The 24,060-nt window shown below is 42.9% G+C and overlaps 1 protein-coding gene across 4 annotated transcripts; it reads right to left on the bottom strand.

Annotated features, from left to right (window-relative positions):
* Positions 1-306: 306 nt before the first annotated feature.
* Positions 307-15,749, bottom strand: DDX3X (DEAD-box helicase 3 X-linked). Of its 4 annotated transcripts, none has more exons than XM_005673561.4 (17): positions 15,612-15,749; positions 12,717-12,774; positions 10,463-10,510; positions 9,531-9,663; positions 8,425-8,583; positions 8,237-8,336; positions 7,591-7,726; positions 6,212-6,297; positions 5,909-6,007; positions 5,636-5,796; positions 5,048-5,192; positions 4,823-4,967; positions 4,475-4,656; positions 4,272-4,389; positions 3,816-3,969; positions 3,371-3,510; positions 307-2,888 (listed from the first exon to the last, which is right to left on the bottom strand). In XM_005673561.4, exons 1-17 carry the CDS (start codon positions 15,654-15,656, stop codon positions 2,809-2,811), a joined length of 1,989 nt encoding a protein of 662 aa, XP_005673618.1. In that variant the 5' UTR covers positions 15,657-15,749; the 3' UTR covers positions 307-2,808.
* Positions 15,750-24,060: the final 8,311 nt, after the last annotated feature.

Genomic DNA, 24,060 nt, shown 5'->3' with positions numbered 1-24,060 from the left:
TAAGGGTCTAACCTGAGCTACAGCTGCCGGCCTACACCAGAGCCACAGCCACACAGGATCAGAGATGTGTCTGCGACCTACACCACAGCTCACGGAAACACCAGATCCCCGACCCACTGAGTGAGGCCAGGGATCAAACCCACGACCTCATGGTTACTAGTCGGTTTTCTGCTGTGCCACAACAGAAACTCCGTCTCAAAATCAGCACTGAATGGCAACCCAAAAAATTACATCTTACAACTCTTTGGGCAAGAGCACAACTTTATTTTCACCTCTAATAATAAACCACAATTGACAACAACAAAAGACTGTGCAGTTCAACTTTTTATTTTAATAAAATCAGAATATGCACAGCACATGCAGTGCTAGCATCTAAACTAATACAATAAGCAATTACTAAAGCTACAGTGACTTGAGGTTCAATCTTTACATTCAGCAAGTTTAAATCCATTCTTATGTGATTTTTGAAACTTTATTAACTGAAAATATTGCTTGCTGATAAAACTTGCTCAAATGCTATCGCTGAATGTACAAGTCACTGATTATGCCAATACAACAAAGATAACCACATGTTTCAGGATTGCAATGTGCCAGACATTCACTGAAAAAAAAAAAATACACACAACTAAACAAAACTCACGCAACAAACATCTGAGAATCTGGACACTTCATATCAGTGTTTTGAAGTGTTTCATTAATATCTTAAGACAAGTGTATCAAAACCTTGGCATGATTTAATTTAAAGTCGCCAATTTTGTTTTTACTAACATCAGAAAGTTATGGCTACACTGCCAATGCCGGGTCTGCTTAATTTGACTTAAGAGTTTAATATGACTTAACATTAAAAGCTCACACTACCCCGAAATATATAATTTCACGCATACGGTGACATTCAACATTCAAGTGCCAGTGTTTTTGTACTGTCTTTTGGTCAAGTTTCTTTAAACTTTCAAAGAATCACTTTTAGGCTTACAAAAATAAATATTTGTCAAAATGTTCAATAAATATTACATAAAACTAGCAGCAAAAAGTATCTAGAAATCTGTCGTGTGCAAATAGTTTTCTTCCCAACTATCATTCCCATGGTCCCAAATAAATTTCAGAATCTAGTCCCATCCCCTTCCTAGACAAGCTGCGTTCAACAATCTCCAAGAGACAAAATAAGATTGGAAGTTTAAGGACACGCACACAAGACATATATATAAAATTCTCTGAATGTGCAATAAAAGAAGTACTTTGTAAAAAGTTATGGGCAAAATGTACAAGGGCCTAAACCTAGACTAATTGAAATAGCACCATAACAAATGACCTCAATACTGTCAAGTGCACCTACTTAATAAAAGTTTTAGAACAAGGCACAATACACTTGAAAATCTATTGCACTTTAGGAAATTTTTGCCATCTTCCTATGCCACTGTAAAAAGATTGAGTGTTTTGATCACTGCATTCTGGCCACAAAATTAGCACAGAATTCAAAGTGGCAGAGGCATTTTAGTGGTGGACAATGCTCATCTTTGGCCAGATTTAGCATAAACAGACTATAAATACAATGGAAACCTATGCAACTAAAACTGACTAAAACTGCACTGTATAGCAGAATTGACACCTTGTGCAGTTATGTACATATTTCCAACCTGTGTGATCTCAAAGATTTCAGTTTGTTACTCTTCTGGAGCCATTTTTACAAAGTCTATAGTAAGCCAGTTTAACATCTCAACGCAGCTTGAACAGAGTAATGTGAATCGGCATTTAAAATAAAGCCTGCTGCATTAATTCTTCCTGTTCATACCCTCTTGACCAAAAAACATCAACACTAGCATGCGTTATTAGACCAAAAAAATCATCCAGGGCCCTAATGAGGGCTGGTCATTGCTGTGGTCAGCCATTCTACCATTTCAATTTCATTTATGGCAGGCATTTAAAAAGTCTAAGTAGATGAATTCTCCTAAAAACCTATTTCACGTTATCAGACCTTTAAACTTTCCCTGTAATAGTATGCCCACATTTGGCTAGCTCATCATTAATGATCTGCCTAAACACTGAAAGAGGAATTGCTGTATTTACTTGCATTAACTTTGAAAACAGTGCTTTGAATGTATGCATGTATTCATACATCACCTCATCATGACTGGAATGGCTTGTTTAAAGACTATCAGGTTCTAAATACCTATCCAGGATAGAGTGAGCAAATCAGAACTTTAACTTAATACAGTTTGCCACATTAGAAACTAATTCCATTAATATACTTCAAGACGTTTGTTGTTTGTTTTCCCCCAATCTGCAAGTATCAAAAAGCCCTAATGCAGGCTACCGCATAAGTTTTTTCCTTATAGTATTTATGGATGAATCGATGATTCCTGTTAAGTTGTATCACACCTGTGTGCCAAGGTTTGATTTTAGCCCAAGTTCAGTAAATTTATTTTGTCAAAACAATTGATATCTTGAGCATTACTGAGCCAACAGGACATCAAAATAAAAAGTTGTCTAAAGTTAAAGGCACAGTACATTAACAAACAAATGATCCTCAGTCACAAAATTATAAATGCAGTTTGGGATGGGGGTTGGCGGGAGGGGAGTTAATCCAAACTACAGCAATGAAGTCTTCAAACCACCTTCTGAACAGGGCTGCTGATTGTTCCTTTCATCTCTTCATGTGACCTTGAGCTCCCTTAAAAAAAAAATTTCAGTGGAGAATCACAGCTGGTAATGTACTGCGAGTTCTTGAAGCTACACAAGGTATAGTCTGGCTAAGTTACATGTGGTTTCCATATTAGCTTGTTTGGCAGGGTGACCTACTGCAAAGCAGGTTCAGTTACCCCACCAGTCAACCCCCTGGGAGTTATAATTTCCTCCATATCCATCGCTGTTGTAAAAGCCTCCATAGCCACCTAATGAGAGATTTAAAAGAGAGAAAAATTAATTAAGTCATCCACTGTTTAATACAATCTTTCCCTTCTTTTAACTTTGATGTAAAAATCACAAAAAGTTGCATTTCCCAAAATTTTAAATTATGCGTTGAAAAAAAGGAAAACTCTTCCCAAAGAAATGAAGTTAAAAGTTAACATTGGAGTTCCCGTCGTGGCGCAGTGGTTAACGAATCCGACTAGGAACCATGAGGCTGCCGGTTCGGTCCCTGCCCTTGCTCATTGGGTTAACGATCCGGCGTTGCCGTGAGCTGTGGTGTAGGTTGCAGACTCGGCTCGGATCCCGCGTTGCTCTGTCTCTGGCGTAGGCCGGTGGCTACAGTTCCGATTGGACCCCTAGCCCGGGAACCTCCATATGCCGCGGGAGCGGCCCAAGAAATAGCAACAACAACGACAACGACAACAAAAGACAAAAGACAAAAAAAAAAAAAAAAAGTTAACATTACCTCCGCCAAATCCTCTGCTGCTGCCATGGCCGCCTCCACCACTGCGACTGCTGCTGGCGCGGCTGCTGCTGAAGCTGGAACTGCTGGCACCACTACTTTGTCGATAGTCTCTGGCACCGAATCCTCCACTGAACCTACTGCTACAAGCACAAAATGTGTTAGTTCACCTAAAGATGAGATTTCAACTAGATAACCCAATTCTTGTTGAAGCATCCCAATGATCAATCTCTGGTTTTCCAATTCAAACAATTCCATCCAGCTTCATTTTCCCTAATAGTGATTTTAAAAGGCCTTATTTGTGAAAGGCTGATACTAACCCAATGCTACCATTTCTAATTATACACCCCTAATTCAAAAGATCTAGGCAGCCTACAAAAATTGTGTTCAACTAAATAACCTTGGACACAGAACCCAGCCCCCTAATTATATATCATTTGTAACTCACCTTTTGGAACGTCCACGACTGCTACCCTTGTAGTGGTGTTCATAAGCCATGTTTTCTAACCAAGATGGCACTTCTTGTTTAGCTTCAACAAGAAGATCCAACAAATCCTTGGTAATATTTGCGTTCCTCTCATTAAAGAATGAGGTGGCAAGGCCTATAACAGTTCCAAAAAATACATAAATTAAGGTTTTCCACAAAGTAGCACAGTATTCTAACTTTCCCATTAGAGTATTAAAATATTAAGTACTACACTAAAGAAAGAGATTACAATTTGCTATTTAACATACTCAAAAGTTATGTGAACAACCCCTGACTTTTCTACCACTGCTGCTGAGATACATTTTAACTGCATTCCTTGGAAATTAGTTCTGTTAATATCCTGGAAAGTTCTTTGAGGCAAGCATCATGCTGAAAATCAGAAATCAAAAGACCATTATCACGTAACCAAATACTTACCAAGGTTTCCTACACGTCCTGTACGGCCAATGCGATGTACGTATTCTTCAATATCACTTGGCAAGTCAAAATTGATAACATGCTTCACATTTGAAATGTCCAGTCCTCTTGCTGCTACCTAAAAAATACTGTTGTTACATATGGTCCACTTAAAAGAATGTAGAGTTGAACATACTGATCTTGAATATTGAGATTATACATACTGCTGTAGCCACTAGAATTGGGCTTTTTCCTGAGCGGAACTGGTGAAGGGCTTCTTCTCTATCTCTCTGAGATCGGTCTCCATGGATACTGGTACAAGCATATCCTTCATGGTATAAGAAATCCTCTAGAGAATCTGCACCCTTTTTGGTCTCCACAAACACTAAGGTTAGTGAATCTTTGCCTAAAATTAAAGTATTACAAGGTTTCTATTACTAATAGTGGTTTAGTTCTCCTTACACTTAGTAAACTTGCAAATAGAGGCAATTAAAATAGACCATTTTAACAGAATGGATTTTGGATGGAGATTTCTTATTACCTAAGCCACCAGAGTGATGCTAAAATTATACCTGTTGCATTTAGAAGGTCAAGCAGAAATGACCGTTTGTCTGACTCTTCCACCCAAACTACTTTCTGTGTAATGTTCTCAGAGGTTGAGCCAACTCTTCCTACAGCCAAAAAGATATATTCATCCAAGAAATCACGAGCAAGCATCTGAAAGAAAAACAATTTTTTATCATCTACTGAAATAAACAACTTCCTAAGTAAATAAGATTTGCGGCATCCAACAGTACCTGTATTTCCTTAGGGAAAGTAGCACTAAACATCATAGTGTGGCGAACTCCCTTTGGTGGCATAGTATCTTGTTCAACAATTCTACGTATTTGAGGTTCGAACCCCATATCCAACATCCGATCAGCTTCATCTAACACCAAGTATCTGCAATGTAAAAGAAAAAAAAAAAAATCCACTTCAGAATTTGAAGACTGCACAGCCAAATTAGCTTATACTCTGTCCCACAGTCTGCGGTCATTCTCAACCTCTACTAAAACGTCACTAATTTCTCTACATTGAAATTATGATGAGCAAACTTTTTTGGGAAAGGTAAAAGACTGGAGTTCTCTTGTGGCACCACAGCTGGTTAAGGATCCAGCACTCTCACTGCAGTGGCTTGGATCGCTGCTGTGGCATGGGTTTGACCCCTTGCCTAGGAACTTTCACAACGCCACTGGTTTGGCAAAACAAACAAGACACCAAAAAAAGGTAGAAGACTAAAATAAATAGCTTCTCCATCTTAAAATTCATAGACAGGTTTCACAAAACTAATGACATGTAATTTTAAAAATTAATGTTGCATTCCACACATTTAAAAATTAACATACTTGCAGAAGTCTAATCCTATCTTTCCTCTTTCCATCATATCCACCAGACGTCCCGGAGTGGCTACTAACAAGTGGCATCCACGTTCTAAGTCTCGAATCTGCTGACCAATATCAGCACCACCATAAACCACGCAAGGACGAACTCTAGATCGGTATGAAAACTATAATATAGAAAAGAAATTTTATGAACTTCAAGGCCAAGATTTTTTACATGGTCATAAACTATTTCCTTAGAGTCAGTGAGAAGAAGGCAACTGTGAAATGCATACTTACTTTCCTGGCTTCCTCATAGATCTGTACTGCCAGTTCTCTAGTTGGTGCTAATACCAAGGAGATTGGGTATTGTTTGCGGCGCCCATACCTTCCATTTTCCTAAGAAATAATTTATAAGTTAAACTCCTAACATCCCTTTTTAAAGGTTCATCACAACCTAATTCCCTTCTGTAGTTTATGGATTTTAAAAGTAAAAACTTTATTTATACAGATTGGAATACAAGTCTTATTTTCATTTAGAAAGCTTTCTCATCAGCTACCCACAAAATTCTACGATTTCCAATTTTATATAGAAAAATTTACCTTCATGGCCCTCAAAGCCTCGCCTGGACCATCTGAATAAATCTGACTCAAGATGGGCAAAAGAAATGCTGCGGTTTTTCCAGACCCTGTTTAAAAAGAAAGCATATTCATTTAACCACAGAAAACCTGCTTATTACTTTTGAATACATACAGGTGACAGTTTAACTGTCCTATTTACTCAGCAAATAATTAGCAGTTTTCTTTTATTCCCAAATTAACTAAGAATAGAAAAATACCATTAAGTGATTATTTTGACCAATCTGTAATGTTAGTCAGCAAATTAAGGCCCTGCCTACTCATCTTTGTAAATAAAGTTTTATTGGAATACAGTTATGACCAATAATTTACATATTATCTATGATCACTAACAATGTAGTATTATTCACTTCTTTACATTAGAGCAGGAATTTTGTTTCAAAACTGGTGTCAGAGTTCCCGTCGTGGCTCAGTGGTTAACGAATCTGACTAGGAACCATGAAGTTGCGGGTTCCATCCCTGGCCTTGCTCAGTGGGTTAAGGATCTGGCATTGCCGTGAGTTGTGGTGTAGGTCGCAGACGCGGCTTGGCTCCTGCGTTGCTGGGGCTCTGGCGTAGGCCGGTGTCTACAGCTCCAATTAGACCCCTAGCCCGGGAACCTCCATATGCCACACGTACAGCCCTGGAAAAGGCAAAAACACAGAAAAACCAAAAAACAAACAAACAAAAAAACTGGCGTCAATTTCAATTTCTAACATTTTCTCGTAGGTACTGTATATATTGATCGTGTACAAAGAATAACATTCTTAATCTTTCATCAGAAAAGATACCAAATTATTCAAGCACTGTATGTTTTAACTGTGGCAATCATCTGTGAAAGTTTCAAAGAAACTGGTCAAACTCAGATATAAAAAAGCCTTTTCTCAATTCAGAGGATATTAACTACCCCTCCCCATTCCCAAAAGATGGGAAGTACTACTTGACCCACAGAGGAACCGTCCCTTGGCCACATCTTACGGATCACAGGATATTCCCTAATCTTGTCCTCCTTAGCCCAGATACAACAATGATGCTGTAGCACTAACTTTCCCACCACTGCAATCACAATAACCTATTCCTGCTGCAGTAGTAATAAGGTTTATATGACTTTCTATAGGCTATCCCCAAGGTGCCTTAATGGAAACACTAGTGGTAATATAAGATCCAAAGTGTTAAGATAAAAGAGATATCCATCCAGCTAGTTCTTAGCTATGACAAAGCATACTAGTCAGCCAACATATAGGACTCAAGCTTCCCCATGACCCTTAGATACTCCAAGTATATATATTTTTGCACTAGTTTTATGAGAACAAGCTGAATTAATGTATTCCTGACAATTTTTTTCTTTTATAAAGTGAGCTTACCTGTTTGGGCACAAGCCATCAGGTCTCTCTTCTCCTTGATAATAGGAATAGCATGTTTTTGCACTGGAGTCGGGCGAGTATAACGAGTAAGCTCAATGTTTCCCATAATAATTTCTCCCATCTCAACATCGCTGAACTGTCAAGAAATTCATCAGGGTTAAATAGCCAGAAATGCTATCTGGAGCCATTTCTGTCTTATACAATAATGGGGGGGGAGACCTAACAACTAATATGTATTTAGACCATTTGTTTAATAAAGGTTATTATGTTGGGGGAAGGATGGGCTAGGGGTTTGGGATGGAAATGTAAAATCGGGCTGCGATGATGGTTGTACAACTATAAATAAAATTCATTGAGTTAAAAAAATAAAGTAAAAGTTACTGTGCTATATTTTGAGAAAATTCAACCCCCTAGGCTTAACCTGCATTGGTTAAATTTTGGGTTCTTTATGCATCTGACCCATTTTCTATTCCAAATGTAATGGTAACGTTGAACTTAAGTGAGGCAGGTTTTTAGAATAACTTTAAAAGATTATTAAAACTAAGCAGTCATGGTCTAAAGATTGGTGTTTAGGAAGTCAAATCTCTTTCTGATGTGCTGTGGAAACATTTCTTTCTGTCTAAAAAGGTCAAGCAAAAATACTTACACTTTCAATATGTGGAGGACAGTTGTTGCCTGTTGCCTCAACTGGAATGTCATCATATTTTTCAAAGTTAATCCCAGTGTTGCCTCCAGAAAAGAGTTCCCTTAAATCAAAAGATTGGTTAAAAGTTCATTTTGTTATACTAGGCTAATAAGGCTTCATCATAATTTACACACATTTCAAAAACTTACTGTTCCAAGCGTTCACTTGGTGGAAGTGGTTTTGACCAATCATCTTCATCTGATTTGTCACACCAGCGACTATTTCCACCACGTTCATATTTGCCAAAGCCACCTCTGTCACCACGGCTGCCAATGCCGTCATAGTCACTTCGTCCACGGTCATCAAACCTGAACAGCACAAGCAATTAATCAGAATATCATCTAACCATTATCCAAGTCCTACCGCTACTCTAGAACTCTAACTGGAGAGAAGTCAAAATATTTAGGACGTCAACAGGTCAATTCAGGCCCACTTTTATTTGATAAATAAGGCCCTCTAACCAAACTATATCATTTATGCTACTTTATTTTCTCAATGCAGTATCCTTCATCATTCTTACAAAATCATACAGCCTACAAACAGACCTCATACATGCTGAAATTAAGAACCAAGTCTTTATATCTGAAACTATCTTTGAAAATCAACTATACTTCAATAAAAATAAAAACCCTCGGGGTAAGAGAGTCTTATATATGTGAAATCAGCATATAAATTACACCTTTATATAATTATATAATTACACCTTTAAAGTTCTCATCCAAATATCAATCGTCCCAGTTGTATTAAGATGTTAAAGGACAATTCACCTGTGTGACAGACTTTGGATAATAGGTAGAAAATAATCCTTACCTGGATTAAGATGTTTTTAGTTTTAGGCCTGTTTTCGAAAAATCAGGACACACAGGACTAACCACAGTTATTAGGCACATGAGGTCAGTTCACCACACTTGTGTAATCAAAAATAAGGTGTTTAGAATACCCACAAAAATGTCACCCAAAGTAGGCCATTCACTAAACTTCTTAAAGTACAATAGATAAAACTAGAGAAATATAAAAATAACTGATTTCATTATGCCAAAGGACACCTTCTTATCCTCATCTAATTTCTACGTAACGATTTGAATTTAGTAAAGACTTCTTACTTTAAAAAAAAAAAAAGATGTAATACTCAACATCCAAATAGGTGATCTACCAAGGGGGGAATATACACTTAATGGTTAGAATACAAATTAAAAACCAATTTTTAAATTGCTTTACTGTACTCACAAGAAAGTAGAGAAAATAAATCATTTACCTTCCCCTTGATCCACTCCCACGATCACTGAAGAAACTAGACTTTCCTCTTGAATCATTACGGGATCCAAAACTGCTGTATGCATCCTTATCTTTATTAGAACTCCACCCTGAACTGTCTTTGTCATAGAATCCTTCAATTAAAAAAAGGAAAAACCCATTTTACTGTATTAATTAGAAATCCACACTACTTTCACATGATTCCTATGTTTCTGAATTTGAAGCTTCCCACTGACTATTCCAACAGAAACATTCCTACCACGGCACTAGAAGAAAACCAAGATTTAGAGCTGGTTTACACTGGCACTAGAATACACTAAACCAAGCAACCTGACAGTCTGAAAATGTTCTGTACCTAAAAAGTCACTACAACTTCTAAAAGGTCAAAAGCTTTGCCTCTAACACAATTACAATGATGTTATATGACCATCACAGTTTAATTTCCATTCACTGGGTGCCCTGTTCACATGAAATATATGAGTATTAGGAATACCTAGGAAAAGAGAAAATTAACGGGGAAAAAAACAGCTGTTGTGCTGTCTTTTAGACAAGAATCATTCCCATCTACTGGGAGTGTCCCTGATGCTTGTTAACCATTGCGAGACATAAATAACCTCGGTTGTTAGTACCATGCAGTTCTTTTACGTAGCAGGGTGCACACGCACTATTTCTAAATTAAAAATCACACTGCAAATGATTAAACACAGGTTAAGCACAAAATTAGTGACATTGTACAAAACCATGCCCTTGGCCTCTGAAGAGTTTGACATTAGATGAATTTTTTTCAAAACAAGCCTTAACATCTGAAACAGTTCTCTGTCAGCAGCAGAGAAGATCACAACGTTTAGACTTCTCGGAAGTGTCTCATCTTCCCTCAGTTCCAACTTCTAAATGCAACAAGAATTAGGTCTACAAAGTTGCTCAAAGACTCACCTTTAGTAGCTTCTCTGTTCCTTAAGTGAGGAGGAATATAGCGCCCTTCTAAAAGATATAACAAAGTTAAAATTTTTCATATTCCAAAAACCTTCACGTTAAGGCTTTTAACCAACATTTCTATTAAAAAAGTCCTGGAAAAAATTTAAACCTCTTCCAGTGGTTGAAAATGGGGGGGGGGGGGAGAAGGATCTACTTTTATTTTAAATGGGCCATTGCTTTAATAAGAATTTTAAAAGTGGAAGGAGAACACGATAGACTTGGAACCTAATAGCTGAAATCCACAAATAAATTTAACTTGCCCCCAATGGTAATTTACCACAGAATTTTTAAAGGCCTGCTAGGATTTCAGAGAACTGTCATAAACTAACAAAACAGTTACAACCTAAGTGCTGCTACTACAGCCTAATCACATGTAACACACATATTAACAAATTATTTAACATGTAACATAACTATTACTACAACAATCTAAAAGTAACTTATCATGCAACTAGCCACTAAGAGGTTTTTTTGTTCCTATCTTGGTTCAGTTCCAAAACAGAGAATACATATGTATATGAGAAAGCTACAGGGTTAATGATCTCAAGAATTGTGTGAATTTTACTTTGAGATCTGCAGAGTTTAAAGAAAGTCAACTGTTGTTCTGTGCACAAGAAAGAATATATGAGAAACAAAAGCAAATATTGTTTATCCACCAAGTAAAGGCAAGTCAACTTGCTGTAATTCGCAATTTAACTGTTTTACTTCTGAGTTGAATTAAACATTAAGGATCTCTCTCTCTCTCTCTCTCTCTCTTTTTTTTTTTTGGTCTTTTTGTCTCTTTAGGGCTGCACCCACTGCAAATGGAGGTTCCTAGGCTAGGGGTCCAATCAGAGCTGTAGCCGCCAGCCTACGCCACAGCCACAGCAATGCCAGATCCAAGCCTTGTCTGCGACCTACACCACAGGTCATGGCAGTGCTTGATCCTTAACCCACTGAGCGAGGCCAGGGATCGAACCTGAGTCATTATGGATGCTAGTCGTGTTCATTAACCGCCGAGCCACAAAGGGAACTCCAAGGATCTCTATTAGGATAATCAATCCCTAAAAGATTCTTAGCATGACAAATAAAGTGAAATTTGTAACAAATACCAAGCAACTGTGCCCTTCTTGCCTAAAAATGGAGACACACCCCTTTTTACCATGCAACACATAGCTTAAGGAAACAGTGCTTTCAGACCCTATAGCCCATACACATTTTTTCTTTTTTGATTAATAGAGTAGAAAAAGACCTGAGCTAAAGCAGGTCTATTGCCAATAATAAACCATCAAGATCCCCTACACCTTAATGCTAATCTCTATGAAGTGTCTGATAACACTCCTTAAAAAAAGAAAATAGGGTTCTTGCTGTGGCACACAGTGGGTTAAGAATCCAATTGCAGAAGCACCGGTTCCATCCCCAGCCCAGTGCAGCCGTGACTGGGATTCAATCCCCAGCCCAGGAACTTCCATATGCTTTGGATAGAGCCATTAAAAAAAGAAAAAGAGAAAAAAACCCTAACTTCTTTTGAAAAGAAAGATACAACAATTCAGCACTTAAAATCCTTACAACCACCCCAAGATTCATTATAGCCTTGGGCTGTCATTATAGCCTTTCCCCTTCGTGGGAAAGGGGTAGTTGTAGCTGATGAATGTGGATGTTCCCCTTATTCGGTTTAATTCTGGTAGATTCACTCTAATGGGGGCAAACACATTCCCATCACCTCTTCTCTTTTTTTTTTTTTTTTTTTTTTTGGTTCTTTTTAGGGCTGCACCCATGGCAATGTGGAGGTTCCCAGGCTGGGGTCTAATTGGAGCTGTTGCTGCCAGCCTAGGCCACAGTCACAGCAATGCTGATCCTTAACCCACCGAGCGAGGCCAGGGATTAAACCCAAAACCTCATGGTTCCTATAGTTGGATTCGTTTCCACTGTGCCACAACCGGACCCCCCCCCATCGCCTTTAAGATGGGCTCAGGATTCACAAAGGATATAACCAAACTCTTCTAGAGATAATTTATATGCTGTATAAGGTTCTTAATGATTATTTTTAGTCAAGAAAATGAGTCCCTTTTATCCCCAAAAATGTCCAGAACGCTTTAGACTGATCACTAAATAATTCTACATAACACTATCCACATAATTTTTTTAGTTAAAAATTGGACGTTAATTCCTTAAATTTATTAAATTTCTTAAATTAAAAATACCCAGTAAATCCATAAAATGCTTTACTTACTGCTGGCTGTACTTCCTCCACTCTGATTATCTGAAGAGTTCAGGTCTAGGCCAGCAAACTATGAGAAGAAAGTTAGATTTTGGTTAGCAGCCCATGTCCAAAAATATTACACTAAGAACAAACCAGTCCTGACCTCTAGCATTTACTAGAACTAGCTGCCCTCTCTGCCTCAGAGGGCTGATGTGAAACTCTTACGGAGAAGGTGCTGTGAAGCCTGTTAAGTTCTATGCAAATGCAAAACACCCGACTACAGTACTACTGCAGAAGGCACTACACACCAAGATGGTGGTGCTATCCAGGAGAAACTAGGTCCAAATTTAAGTCGTTCATTCAAAATGAATTTTCCCTGTAACATTTTTCCATAGTAAAAGCTCAAGAAATTTAAATTATTTTAAAATGTCAAATGGTCAATAGATTCCTTTAGCTCCAAACATCCAGACAAATGTTTGCAATGCCACCAATTTTCTACTTGGAATTTTAAACCCAGAAAGACACCTAAAAACAAAAGGACACCTGAGAACAAAAATCTTATTTACTATTTCTTAATTCCTCTATCCCTAAATACTTCACAAATATTTTAAATTAGGGTAGCATTCTTCAGAACAAAAATTAACACCATGACCCACCACTTAATGAACACCACTGTTAAGCACAAGCCTGTAAGTAGGTTCCTATTCAGCCTCCCATTTCCCTATAAATGGCATCTAGAGCTCTTAATGGGACACATTTTATTATCCTTTATCTCCGTTTCTACCCATCCCTTTACACTGATAGCTCAAAAGCGTCAACATTCTACAAAATAAAAAAAAAATTATTTTCATCGCATTCTGTAATGACTAAACAATTTACAAGCAACGGGGGGAAAACGCTGTGCCAAAAGCAGTATTTCATTTTCTTCATGTACCCAGTCTCCGAGCACTATTGCCACCTGTTAGCCAAGGTGATACGCTATGCCATAACGTTAAGCCCTAGTTAAAAGCTCAAGATGATACTGCCAAACTGCAAGCATCATTAAAGGAGTCACTGGAAATTGAAAGGAGTCGCCAAATCTCCATTAGCAAAAATCGCTGCCCTTCTCTCTGCACTTTTTATCTCAACAACTCTGCACTTGTTAATCTCAACAAGATACTTTAAGGCACAATAGTAACAAAAACATTTTGCACTTGTTGCAGTACGTTTTGTTATTAATTTTACACTTGGTAAAAAGCATTTTAAATGCTACTGTAAATTGTTAAAGTTACATAACTGCAATTTTCTCAGTTGTGAATTTGCTTGTTGCTTAATCCTAACGACTGTGCATATTGTTTTCCAATTACATCGGCTGCAAACTTAATTCCTGCCTAATCTTAAACAAGGTACCATCTATACATGGAAAATGTTAACCTTACACATCCCAATGTCTTGACACCAGATTTCTTTGTGCTCCATTTAACATGGGACGTTAGAAATCTGAAGGATTTAATATAATTGATCCATTAACGGGAAAAAAACGCTCAAAAAAAAAAAAAAAGATCGTTACATCGCTAAAAACATATGATACAACAATTCATTTGTGTCACTCAGGTTCAGAATTCTGGAGTTCGTGATAGGCAGTTTACTTGAAAGCAACAAGCATCCCACTTAAAAGAGCTTCTCTGAAGAGAGAAGCTACCTACTGTTGCGGAGGGATGCAGATACCCAGCCACCGCAGCCCAGAACCCCTCTGCTCTCAGATCCCGCGTACTCCTCTAAACCCTTCGAAGAGGGGGTTTCAGTTAAGACGAAAGACCCGGAGCCTCTGACCTATTTCGAAATTCCACTCCACGGGCAGCAAACAAAACTGTTCATCATTTCTCCGTAAGCCACAATTCCAGGGGTTCCTCCTCTGGCCGACTCCCGGATCAAACGTCACTGACCCGAGGACACTCATACAACCCGTGGTACTCCCCCTCCCCCCGCCAAAACAGCGCGCCGCCCTGGCTAAATCGCCACCGTGACTATCAGGAGCCAGGGAGGAGGGACGGGCGGCGCCGGAGCCCGAACCTCCCTGACGTCTTCCCACCGCGTTCAACCGCGATCTCCGGAGCCCGGCGCCACCGCGCACGCAGCGGCCCGTTCCTCCCTCCCCTCCCCCTCCCCGAATCTTCTGCGTCACAAAACTTTCCACTCCGGAAACGCGGCCGCGCGAGCCACGGCGCCGGGCCTGCGACAACCGGGCTGGAGCGAAAAAGGCCGGCGGAAGGAAGCCGGAGAGGAACAAGATGCCCGTTCCATCTTCGCTTCCGGGCCCGCGGCGGGCCGGGCCGCTCCGGCTCGGGGGCCGCAGCGCCGCCCAGCCACCCGACACCACACAAAGGAGGCCGCCGCCATTACCCCGAGCGGAGGCCACCCCCCTCCCGCCCCCGCGCCGCCCCCTCCCACATTCCAGGGCCGCGTTCCTCCTCCCGCTCGCACGCGCGCACCCACTCACACAGGCGCCAACGCCGCCCGCGTCTCTGACGAGCCGCGCACGGCTGAGCCCTCCGGGCCTTAAAAAGGTCCCCTATTCGCGAACCTCTGCGCAGCCTCTCCCCACACCGGCGGGTCACTAGGCAGTCGAGGTGCGCGCGCCTCCGCGAGAGCGCGCGCCCCTCCCCCCCCCCGCCCGCCAGCGCACGCATACACAAAAGCCGCCATTGTGCTCGGCCCGGGGACAATACCGCGGGCCAAGCCGGGGCCCCGGCCCCAGCGACAGCCATAACCTACACTCCTGTCCCCTTCCCGCTCCCCCACAGCCCCGGGACATTCACACTCGCCAGCCCGGGGGACCCCGAAAATGGGAACTGAGGGTGCCGACTAGCGCTGCGCCACAAGCCAGGTTTAGGTCAGGGGAAGGACTCAAGCGGCAACGACCCCGGTCGGCTCCTTGCTGCTCACCTGCTGGTCCAGCCCGAGCGCATTTTCCACCGCCACATGACTCATCCCTGAAGAGTACCGAGAACTCGGAGTCTTCCGCTGCTGAGCTAGTGTGTTTGGTTAACCGCGAAGGCCCTCTCACGGGAGAACTGCGGCTCTGAGGCGCACGGCGCGGCCACGGATCTAATATACCCGCCCGAACGACTGCTACGTCAGCACGTAAGACGTGTGCCCTCCCTCTCACACCCGCACTCCTCCCGCCGCTACGATTTCTGCCTAGCTACTGCGCGCTCACTTAGCCCTAACCTCGCGGGATTTCCCAAGTCAGTCGTGTCCCCAGCTCGTCGTCCTACCTTGGCACTCAGAGCGCCAAGTACTGTCCTAGTTCGCTGAAGTTCCACTTACCCTGTCCTCCGCTCTTACCCTAGCCTAAGTCTAGGTCTCGAGGTCTCGCGAGAACTCGTCACCTCCAGTGTTTCGCCCGCTAGCAGACCTTAAAATCCAACCCCGGCCTTTTCCTCTTTCTTTCCCCAAGGTCTCTAGTTTTCCCTGTTCCTTTCTTTCAAGGGCGCGCTCTATCTCTCTCTCTCTCTCTTCTTTCCCTCCCAGTCCCCCGGACTTGGAGCTTTTGTGAGACTTCTCCAAACTGATCAGCTCTCGCTTTCTCGCGGGCAGCCGCTCCGAAATCGGAGTTAGGCAAAGAGAGGCCCAAAGCCCCTGGGACGACGGGTCATGTGATCGCAGGTGTCGAACGCGGAGGCCATTTTGGGGAGCAGGAAACCGTCGTTTTAAATAGAGTGCGCGGAATCAGGGGAGAAGAGGGGAGAGAGGGAGGAGGAGGGGAAAAGAGGAGGAAAGAGGGAGAAGAGAAGGAAAGGGAAAAGGAGGAGGGAAGAGGGCGGGATGGCGACCTCGCCGGGGGAGGAAGTGGAGGGGCTGGCGGCGCGCGCTGGTGGTGGCACACTTTTACCGCGCGGTTGCCTAGGCAGCGGGGCCGCCGCCTAGGAACGCCACAGCCCCTCCTGTTCTACCAACACCGCCGACCCCCACCCCACGCGAGCGCGCTCCTGCGCGCGTCCCCGCCCCCCGCCGTGAGGGAACAATGAGACAATCACTCGCTGAACTTAGGCGGGTGGTAGCGCACCCTCCAGGGACCCCGGCCCTCCGCCCACCCAGGCCCGGAGTTTCCTCCTTCAGGGCATCCAACGGCTCTGGGCGGGTGGTCACTGGCGCGGTGCTGCCTCCCTCAAACCCAGAGGACCCTGGGGATGGAGAAAGGATCTCCTAGGGAGTCGGGAGTGTTTGTGGCTGGGCGCAATCTGGGCCTGCCGAAGAAGTCTTCAGCATTACCTGTCGGGAGTCGGGGTTACCCTCGGGCGACTGCAGTGAATGGGGAATGGAAGAAGCGGGTTTCTGCCATCAGAGGAACCCCTTCTTGTGGCCCCCTCCTAAGCAGACAACCCCTAGTCCCAGCCTCAGTGCCGCAAAACCTTAAATGCATGTTTACTAATGGACCCCTGCCTTTCAGCAAGCAGCCGCTCGTACGCGGTTCTCATGAACGTTTTTCCCCCTCTCCTCTGACCCTCAGCCTGACAGAATTAAATAATATACGGGGTTTTCCACCATCCCCCAAAGGATCTTCTCCTGCCAGAATTCAAATAGCTCGTCCTCATCACGTAATTTACCACTTCTTTCCCTTTCCAATTTTTGTAATCGAAACTGAAATTCTAAAGAGATACGGAGATAATATGACACTTGTGTCCTGGGCTAGCCGCTTAACTGCCTTGGGTCTCAATTTTTTCATCAGTAAAAGGAGGTGGACTACACAACCCTGTGAGATGCAACTCCTTTTTCTAACAAGTATTTTGTGATGCCCTCTTTAACCATACTGAAATAACAAATCATAAATAATATAACCTAAACCTAACAACACACAATTTCAAAAAACACAACCAACGGAAACAAATCTAATATCCACGAGGCCGCAAGTTCGATCCCTGGCAGTTGGTTAAGGATCAGTGGGTTAAGGATCCCGCGTTGCGGTGAACTGTGGTGTAGGTCGCAGACGCTGCTCGGATCCAGCGTTGCTATGGCTGTGGTGCAGGCCGGCAGCTGTAGCTGGAATTCATCCCTTAGCCTGGGAACCTCCACATGCCCCGGGTGCGGCCCTAAAAAGACCAAAAATAAAAAATAAATAATAATAATAAAAAAAGGATCCGGCATTGCGGTGAGCTGTGGCATAAGCCAGCAGCTACAGCTCCGATTCCAATTCAGACTCTAGTCTGGGAACCTCCGTATGCGGCGGGTGCGGCTCTAAACAGACCAAAAAAAAAAAAAAAAAAATCCAAACAGGAGTTCTGGTTGTGGCTCAGAGGAAAGGAATCATGCTAAACGAAGGTTCGATCCCTGGCCTCGATCAGTGGGTTACGGATCTGGCATTGCCGTGAGCTTTGGTGTAGATCGCAGCCTCAGCTCGGATCTCACGTTGCTGTGGCTTCGGCTGGGGGCTACAGCTCGGATTTCACTTCTAGCCTGGGAACCTTCATATGCCGCGGGTGTGGCCCTAAAAAGACAGAAAGAGAACAAAACGAAAACAGGACTTAATTGTGGAATAAAAGCAAAGTAATTATAAAACAATGTACTTCAATATGTGAATGCTCCTACACAAGGACACTAAATGATAAATAACCGCCCAGTGCAGTCACAAACACAAACTTAAAAAGTGTGTTTTCACAAGTACTATAAGCAAAGTTGCCATAGGGACCTTATTTTCAGAAATGGTGGGAGTTCCCGTCGTGGCGCAGCGGAAACGAATCCAACAGGGAGCCGTGAGATTACAGCTTTGATCCCTGGCCTCGCTCAGTGGGATAAGGATCCGGTGTTGCCTTGAGCTGTGGTGTAGGTCGCAGATGCGGCTGGGATCTGGCGTTGCTGTGGCTGTGGTGTAGGCTGGCAGCTACAGCTCCGATTAGACCTCTAGCCTGGGAACCTCCATATGCCGCGGGTGCAGTCCTAAAAAGACAAAAAGACAAAAAAAAAAAAAAAAAAAAAAAAAAGACCTCTTGGTAAATTTGAAACAAAACAATACAATCTTCCCTCAATTAACATAGTAGTTACCTTCCTAGAGAATTCAGTGTACACCCAAATGGGGCAAAAATACTTTCATTTATATGTAAAATAGTGTTAATTTTAGGCTTATAGCATGATAAACTAGTTTTTTCTGCATTGAGTATCCAGTGGATCAATTCTTGGCCGTGTGGGGCTGTCCAGCATTGTAGAATATCTAACATGCCTGGTCTCTGCCCACTAACTTCCAGTAGCCCTCGCCAGTGATTGTGACGACCAAAAATACGGATTTCCACAACGCCCCCAGGAGAACCATTAAGTTTAATGATCCCTTTCTTGCCACAGTGGTAACGAACCCTACTAGCAACAATGAGGACTCAAGTTTGATCCCTGGCCTCGCTCAGTGGGTTAAGGATCTGGTGTTGCCGTGAGCTGTGGTGTAGGTCGCAGATGCGGCTCGGATCCCGCGTTGCTGTGTCTTGGGCGTAGGCCGGTGGCTACAGCTCCGATTCAGCCCCTAGCCTGGGAACCTTCATATGCCGCGGGAGGCAGCCCTAGAAAAGACAAAAGACAAAAAATTTCCTTTCACCCCTGGATTCTCACAGAGCATGGATGAGGTGGGTTTTCGCTTGGTTTTACTTCCTTTTCATATAGACCAGGGTAGACAGATTCAAAAGCTGTGAGTTCTGACAGTTCAAAACGAATATAGCGACAAGAGGATGTACTTACCCTGGTTCTGGGCTTTATTTTACTTTTGAGTGGAGCCAGTTTTCAGGGTACTGCTATGAGAAGACCTAAAAGAATTAAAATATATAGCCGTCTCCTATTCTCAGTTAACCCTTCCTCATAGGCATACTCAATTCAAACCACCAGGGTATTTGTTAATCAATATGTTAGGATCAGAACATTAATTTGGAAAGGAATCAGGGAAACAAAGCTTTGCCTTTAAACACATTCATCCTGAAAAAGAATGATGCGGGCACTTGAGATAGTTAAAGGAGCCAAATTTCACTGCACTCCGAATGACTTTTCCACTAAGCAGTCATTTGCATTTCTTTTCCACAAGGGCCTCATTTGCAATTTTTTTTTTTTGCCTTTTTGCCTTTTTGCCTTTTTGCCATTTCTTGGGCCGCTTTTGCGGCATATGGAGGTTCCCTGGCTAGGGGTCTAATCGGAGCTGTAGCCGCCGGCCTACACCACAGCCACAGCAACTCGGGATCCGAGCCGCATCTGCGACCTCCACCACAGCTCACGGCAACGCCAGGTCCTTACCCACTGAGCAAGGCCAGGGATTGAACCCCAAACCTCATGGTTCCTAGTCGGATTCGTTAACCACTGAGCCACGATGGGAACTCCCCCCAATTTTTTTTTTTTTAAGTGACCTAAACAGGGTTAAGAAAAGCTGAAACCAGGGACACTTTTTACTCCTTTTCCCTTTCTTACCGAGCTACCTTTTTTCCTTTTTTTTCTTTTCTTTTTTCTTTTTTTTTTTCTTTTCTTTTTTTTGCTTTTTAGGGCTGCGCACATGGCATACAGAAGTTCCCAGGCGAGGGGTCGAATCAGAGCCACAGCCACAGCAACACCTGATCCGAGCAGCGTCTTTGACCTACACCGAAGCTCATGGCATCACTGGATCCTTACCCACTGAAGGAGGCCAGGAATCAAACCCGAGTACCCATGGATACTGGTTACCACTGAGCCACGATGGGAACTCCCCCAGGCATTGTTAAGTTGAGGGCCCTTACTGAAGCAAAAACAATATTTGCAACACCTCCACCCACCACCCCCATCGCTAGAGGCAGCCAAGCAGACCAGAGCCTAGGAACTGTAGATCCGTGAACCTGCAGTTCAGATAGCTGCTCTACTGCTCACAAGCTGTGTGACTGGGGGCAACATACTTGACATCTCAGGGCCTCAGCTTCCTTGTCTATAAAGTTAGAATGAAAATAGTTTCTGCCTCAAGAGGTGGCCGGGATTCAAAGGCTCATGCACGAAAGGAGTAAGACCTTTGTACAAGGCTGTTGTGTCTATTGTCCCATGCTCCACTGTCACAACTTCCTCAGCAGAGTGCATTGCTCTGGCCCTCGGCTCCCAGAGCACTCCCTATGCTGTACTGCAGATGTGTGGGAGCCCACAGAAGGGAGGGAACTTGTCCCACCCCAGGACTGCACAAGATGTGGCACATAGATGTCCAATAGATGGTGAAGATGGGTGAATAGTGCAGATGCCTGGCCTCAGCAAGTTGTCCTGTGGGGCATGTTAAGAGATCTAGATCTATTGTTTTGCTTCCCCATGTGGCTTTAAGCAAATTTTGTCACCACTCTCTGAGATTGATTTCGACTGAAATCACATTATCATGATGCAAATAATGTATCCAAGTAGCATAAAACCTTGCAGAAAGATAATTATACTAGTCTGCAGCTGGAAGAAAAGCAGTACCAAGAGGAATTCCAAGAGACAGAAACCTCAGAGCCTTTAATCAACATTGTGATTGCCAGTAATCTTTCTGCAAAGTCCAGGGGGCTTTCTGGGTCCAAGTGACCCACACTTCCCTTTACTGTGGATAAGGAATAAAGTTCAAGGAGAGCGGAGCTCCCCTGTAATCAGAACAATAATAATTATAGGTGTGGAGGTAAAAGCAGTTGCCTACTGAGTCTCCTTTTATGTTTTAAAGTGTAATCGCCTTTTTGAGTGTTTTGTTTATGGTTTCAGATACAGCAGGTTAAGCTTCCAATGCCAGGTAATTTACAGTAATTAGGAAAATGTTACTATGAAGGCTGATAAAAGTTCTAAGGGGAAAACAGGAGTCTTCGACTCTAGGATATTGTTGTACACGTTTATCCTCCAACGATGAAAACTGGCATATACAAAAGCAGGTTTGTTTTAGGCAATTATACTTCCAAATAGCAGATCTGGCCTGTAATCAGCTTTCGTCTCTCAAAGGGAGCAAGATGAAAAACACCTGGGAGAGAGTTCCCGTCGTGGCACAGTGGTTAACGAATCCAACTAGGAACCCTGAGGTTGCGGGTTTGATCCGCGGCCTTGCTCAGTGGGTTAAGGATCCAGCGTTGCTGTGAGCTATTGTGTGGGTTGCAGACATGGCTCAGATCCCATGTTGCTGTGGCTCCGTCAAGGCTGGCAGCTACAGCTCCGATTAGACCCCTAGCCTGGGAACCTCCATATGCCCAGGGTGCAGCCCTAGAAAAAACAAAAAAACAAAAACAAAAAACCTGGGAGTTCCCTTGTAGCAGAGCAGATTAAGGATCTTGCATTTTCACCCCAGTGGCTCCAGTCGATGCTGTGGCGTGGGTTCAGTCCCTGGCCTCAGAACTTCTCACATACCACAGGCGCAGCCAAAAAGAAAAAAAAGAAAAGCATCTGAAAATTATATCAGAGGGCATACCCTCTTTACGAATAACATTGCTAAAAATATTTTCAAATAGAAAAATCCATTGTCCTTCATACAAAGTGACTGGGCCTTCCAAGGAATACATAACGGAAGCCTTGGATACAGGCTCTGAACAGGAGGGAATGGCGACAGGAGGCTGCCTTGCTTTGGGTGAGGAGATGAGGAGTCTAGGAAATACAGCTAAGGGGGGTTACTACCTTCAAGAGTCCAAGCCTTGTCTTAGATAATAGGGTCATTTTTAGCAGTTTCTCGGATGTTGTAGAATTTAGCCATGACCTCACAGATAGGGCCAAGTAGCAGTTGTGCATTGGAATGACAGTGGTCCCTCTGTATGCATGTGGGATTGGTTCCAGGACCCTGCTCAAATATCAAAATCCTTGGAAGCTCAAGTCCCTCATGTAAGATGGGGTAATATTTGCATATAACTATGCACATCCTCCCATGCAGACAGACTTTGGAGATTTTCGGGTTCATTTCCAGACCACCACAGTAAAGCCAATATTGTAATAACACGAGTCACAATTTTTTTTTTTTTGCTTTCCCAGTGCATATGGAAGTTATGTTTACGCTATACTGTAATCCATTAAGTGTGCAGTAGTATTATTCTTTTTAAAGATGGCTATATTTTGGAGTTCCCGTCGTGGCGCAGTGGTTAACGAATCCGACTAGGAACCATGAGGTTGCGGGTTCGGTCCCTGCCCTTGCTCAGTGGGTTAATGATCCGGCGTTGCCGTGAGCTGTGGTGTAGGTTGCAGACACGGCTCGGATCCCGCGTTGCTGTGGCTCTGGCGTAGGCCGGTGGCTACAGCTCCGATTCAACCCCTAGCCTGGGAACCTCCATATGCCGCGGGAGCGGCCCAAGAAATAGCAACAACAACAACAACAACAACAAAAGACAAAAAAAAAAAAAAAAAAAAAAAAAAAAAAAAAATAAAGATGGCTATATTTTAATTTTAAAATACTTTAGGAGTTCCTGTCGTGGCTCAGAGATAACGAACCCGACTAGTATCCATGAGAATTCGGGTTTGATCCCTGGCCTCGCTCAGCGGGTTAAGAATCCAGCGTTGCGGTGCGGTGAGCTGTGGTGTAGGTTGCAGACGCAGCTCTAATCGGGCGTTGTAATGGCTGTGGCCTAGGCTGACAGCTACAGCTCCGGTTCGACCCCAAACCTGGGAATTTCCATATGCCGCAGGTGGGGCCCTGAAAAAAGAGAGATAATAAGTAAATAAATAAAAATACTTTATTTCTAAAAATATTAACCATCATCTGAGCCTTCAGCTAGTCATAATCTTTTCACAATAGTAGTATCAAAGCTCATTGATCAGGAGTTCCGGACATGGCTCAGCGGTAACAAACCCGACTACTATCCATGAGGCTGCAGATTTGATCCCTGGCCCTGCTCAGTGGATTAAGGATCCAGCGTTGCCATGAGCTGTGGTGTATGTAGGTCGCAAAAGCGGCTCAGATCCCACATTGCTGTGGCTGTGGCGTAGGCCGGCAGCTGCAGCTCTGATTTGACCCCTAGCTTGGGAACCTCCATATGCCCTGGGTTCGGCCCTAAAAAGATTAAAAAAAAAAAAAAATCACTGACAAAAAAACCATAGCAAATACAATAATGAAAAAGTTTGAAATATTGCCAAAATGTGACACAGAGACACAAAGTGAGCAAATGCTGTTGGAAAAAACGGCACCCATAGACTTTCAGGATGCCGGGTTTGCCACAAACTTTCAATTTGTAAAAAAACTCAGTATCTTCACAGCACCCTCTCTAGATTACTTAGAAAACTAATACAATATAAATACTATGTAAATGGTTGTAAATACAATGTAAATGTTATGTAAATAGTTGCTGGCGCAGAACACATTCAAAGTTTTGCTTCGGGAACTTCATATAGAGTCTCCCCTGCCCCGAATGTTCTTCATCCTTGGATGCAGAACCCACAGATATGAAGGGCCGACTGTACAGCGCTTCCTAAAACTCATTCACTCTTTCCT

Source organism: Sus scrofa, chromosome X (genome assembly GCF_054392235.1).
Source record: "Sus scrofa isolate SSC_HxYL_T2T_F1_AM1 chromosome X, Sscrofa_HxYL_maternal_Yorkshire_Landrace_v2.0, whole genome shotgun sequence".
Classification (NCBI taxonomy): domain Eukaryota; kingdom Metazoa; phylum Chordata; class Mammalia; order Artiodactyla; family Suidae; genus Sus; species Sus scrofa.
The sequence above is the reverse complement of the archived record's forward strand: the minus strand, read 5'-3'. Positions and strand labels throughout refer to the sequence as shown.

Coding starts and splice junctions, on each gene's coding strand:
- DDX3X (XM_005673561.4), bottom strand. CDS start 15,656: ATGAGTCATGTGGCGGTGGAAAATGCGCTCGGGCTGGACCAGCAG. Junction 9,664..10,462: donor GAACAGAGAAGCTACTAAAG/GTGAGTCTTTGA, acceptor TTTTAATTGAAG/GATTCTATGACAAAGACAGT. Junction 4,657..4,822: donor TGACCTTCTAAATGCAACAG/GTATAATTTTAG, acceptor CTTTAATTTTAG/GCAAAGATTCACTAACCTTA.